At 36.2% G+C, this 3,466-nt stretch overlaps 1 protein-coding gene across 1 annotated transcript in view; it reads left to right on the forward strand.

The window, feature by feature from the left end:
* Positions 1 to 1,669, forward strand: part of LOC107289522 (sulfotransferase 6B1-like) — a 23,993-nt gene extending 22,324 nt beyond the window's left edge. The window contains exon 7 of the mRNA XM_015818298.1: positions 1,539 to 1,669. Within this exon, the coding sequence (XP_015673784.1) occupies positions 1,539 to 1,669 (131 nt within the window). The remainder of the gene's footprint in view (positions 1 to 1,538) is intronic.
* The last annotated feature ends 1,797 nt before the right edge of the window (positions 1,670 to 3,466 follow it).

Here is a 3,466-nt window from a genome sequence, read left to right on the forward strand (position 1 = left end):
AAGCTTTGCTGCCTTGCGCCTTAATCACTACATCAAACTATTATATTTCTATTAATGTTTTTGAAACTCCTATAACCTAAAGGAGGAATTTGACCAGTGTAACTGAAATCTGCAGGAGGGAACCACATCTGTACTCTGTCATGGAAAGAGTAAAAACCTTCATATTACATATAGACAGCCAGTCTTAATATTGTTACTTATTGTATTTAACAGTTATTTGCACCCTTATAAATGTGCATATTATTTGTTTGCACAATTTATAGCCATCTCGCCATAAAATACTCACAATAAAATAAGACATCAATCAAACCAGTAACAATTTTAGAAGGAAAGAATCCAAATTAAATCATCTTAGAATTAACCTATCTACTTAGAAGCAATTTCCACTGAATTAAAGCAAATTTAAATAGGAGATGATACTAGAATGAAAGCCCTAAAAGTCTGAAGAATTAATAAGCATAACTAGCTACTTAGAATGGGTAAGTATAAGGTACGAGAATGTAAAACTGCAGCCAGTGGTTCCCTGGCTAAAGAGAACTATTATATGAATATATTTTACCTGCTTCCCAAGAAAATCCAGAGACTATTTAATTGGAAGGATGGAGGAAAAAATCAGATTTAATTCTGGAGCTTAGATGATAAGATGGATGGATGAAGAGAAGGATGGGAGGAAAAAATCAGATTTAATTCTGGAGCATAGATGATAAGATGGATGGATGGATGGATGGATGACAGATAAATAGATGACAGATAGCTAAAATATGACTTCTTTGCACTGCCATGGGGAATCAATTACTCTGTTTAAGGGTTCATTCTTCTCTATAATAAATATTTAAATCTCACTAAGATCTATCTGAGAGTCTTCTTGCTGAGTAGAATCAAATGCTGAATAAGGGGAGAAATACCATCGTATGAAGCCTGATAGTAATCTACAAAATGCTTATTGAAATGTATTAATCTATGCTTCTCATCCAAAAGGAAATAGCTAAGAGAACCTTTTTGAGGGATAACATAAGGGAGGGAGATCTTTGCCAAATCTGAGAATTGGGTATGGGACATTCTCTAAGTAGGCATAAAATCTCCCTGTTAAAATTAACTTTTCACAAGCCATAGGAACTGGGCATCTAAGGATGTCCCGTAGAAGTGTCTTTATTGTGCTATAAAAATATTTATTGTTTTTAAGGAGTTTTGAAGAATGTCTCAAAGGTGCTTTTTCAAAAGGCAATTGGGCTTTTGTTTTTCCTCTTGAGGAAGAAGAAGACTAATTCCTTCCATCACCCCTACCATCCTTCCAGAACCGATGAAACTTCTTGGATGAGAAGCAAAATGTCTTTTTCTTCCTCAAGGGGGAAAAAAATGTCCAATTGCCTTTTGAAAAAGCCCCTTTGAGACAACTGTGATCTGGATGAATGAGAATCTCCACAGAGGTTTGAAGAATAGCTATTCTTTGGGAGAAAGACTTTCTCTCCCCTTAGCTTCCCACCCTCCACCTACCACTATAATTCTTCTTTTCTTTCTTTTTCTTTTTCTTTTTCTAGGCATAGTAGGTGATTGGACATCTGTCTTCTCAGAAAGCCAGAGTGAAAGAATGGACAGAAAATTTGAGGAGAGTGTAGCAAAAACTAAGCTTGGGATGATGTTGAAATATGAGCTGTACTGCAAAAACTAAAGAAACCATCAGTGCTATACATCTCTCAGGTTCTGATTCTCTGCATGAGGATAAACATATTTAGGTTGTTCAAGAAGAATTGGTAGTGCCTTCCTCGGTCTCCAGATGTGCCAGATGTCATGTCTGATAATCCCAACACAGCTTTTTGTTGGGTTATGTGATGAATCAAAAATTATAAGAGCTGGAGTCCAACAGTCTGAAAAAAAGCTGCTTTCAGGACACCACTCGTTCCTTTCACCTCTTACGGATATTTACATATTTGATATTACATACTTATTTTTAAGTGGACGAACTCTTGCAGAATAAAAAAGTATACTTACCTATAAGAATTTACTATCTTATTCTATGCAAAAAAATTTGAGCAATTATGAAAGACAATGACTAAGAAGCTTCTATTGTTCCTGATAACAGAATTCCTTATAAATTTTATTTTGCTTTAGTACAGAAATTAAATTAGGTTTGAAAGAAATAAGCTCTTGGTTCTAATCCATACCAAATGTTCTCTTCTGTATGACCACTAGCACAAAGAAACTTTATAGTGAAGGCTTTCCACAAAGGAGGCAAATGTGCAAACAGTATTACACTGTTGTGTCAAAAATCTCATATTTGTATATGTGTGATATCATTAGCCACACATATGAAAGAGGTCCAACTCGTGATGCATATTACAATGCTGCTTCCCTCATTTTGACAAAAATCTACAGATGCCCTAGCAAACTACAGATACCTTGTGTATAATGGGCCTGTATGTGCTTATTAAAAGGAAATAACATTGAGATCAACAGATAAAAGTGTGTAGGACTGCAGCCTTATAGTACAACCATATCTACAGATCAATACACATGAAATCCTTCTTCTCCTGTGATCTGCACTAATGGGATCACACCTGGACAGTTGATGCAGTTCTGGATGTTGCTCTTTCAGAAGAATAATTGATAGAAAAGAAGGACTAGTGGTGACATGATATTCCAGTATTCCAGTATTTGAGAGGTTGCCACAAAGAGGAGGGAGGTCAATTTATTTAACAAAGCACCTATAGGCAGGACAAAAAACAATGGATGGAAACTAATCAAGGAGAGAAGCAACCTGGAACTAAGGAGAAACTTTCTAACAGTGAGGACAATTAACCTGAACAAGAGATGAACCAAAAGGAGGACATTCCTCCAACAGAGGGAAAAAGGATTTTTTCTTCTTCTAAGCTTTTACTCGTTGTAACACCTCTATAACTGTGAAGCTGGTCATTTCATGAACAAGGGTTTGTAGCTAAAGAAAAACATAAGTTTGAATCATTTTCCCCCCTAGGCTTGTACAATTGTTGTTTTTATTTATTTATTCCATTTATATTTCTTATATTTCACTCAGGTAGCTTCAGCCAACGGATACCCCTTCCATTGCACTAAGTACTGCCATTACCCTTTAAAAAAATCTAGAATCAAGAATATGCTTCACTTCATAGTGAGTCTATCCTGCTACTATGAAAGGTCCAGGTGCCTTCTTAGGGGGAGGTCTTAAGGTGGAATCCCAAAAAGGTTTCAGCAGGCTACAATGGAACACAGGGTGGACTTTCCCTAAGAGTCTGGGAAGCTTTAATTCTACCATGACCGGGTTAATGATCCTTACAACGGGGAAGGGTCCTAAGTACTTCGGTTTTAACTTCTTATTAGATAACTTAAGGCATAAATATTTTGTGGACAAATAAACCTTTTCCCCAACTTGGAATGTCCTTTGAGGAGCCCTTTTTTATCTGCCTGCTTTTTATATGTCTCAGAAGCCCTTTTCAAACAGTTTTCATGGTTT

Source organism: Protobothrops mucrosquamatus, unplaced genomic scaffold, assembly GCF_001527695.2.
Source record: "Protobothrops mucrosquamatus isolate PMUCROS unplaced genomic scaffold, P.Mucros_1.0 scaffold_135, whole genome shotgun sequence".
Lineage (NCBI taxonomy): Eukaryota > Metazoa > Chordata > Lepidosauria > Squamata > Viperidae > Protobothrops > Protobothrops mucrosquamatus.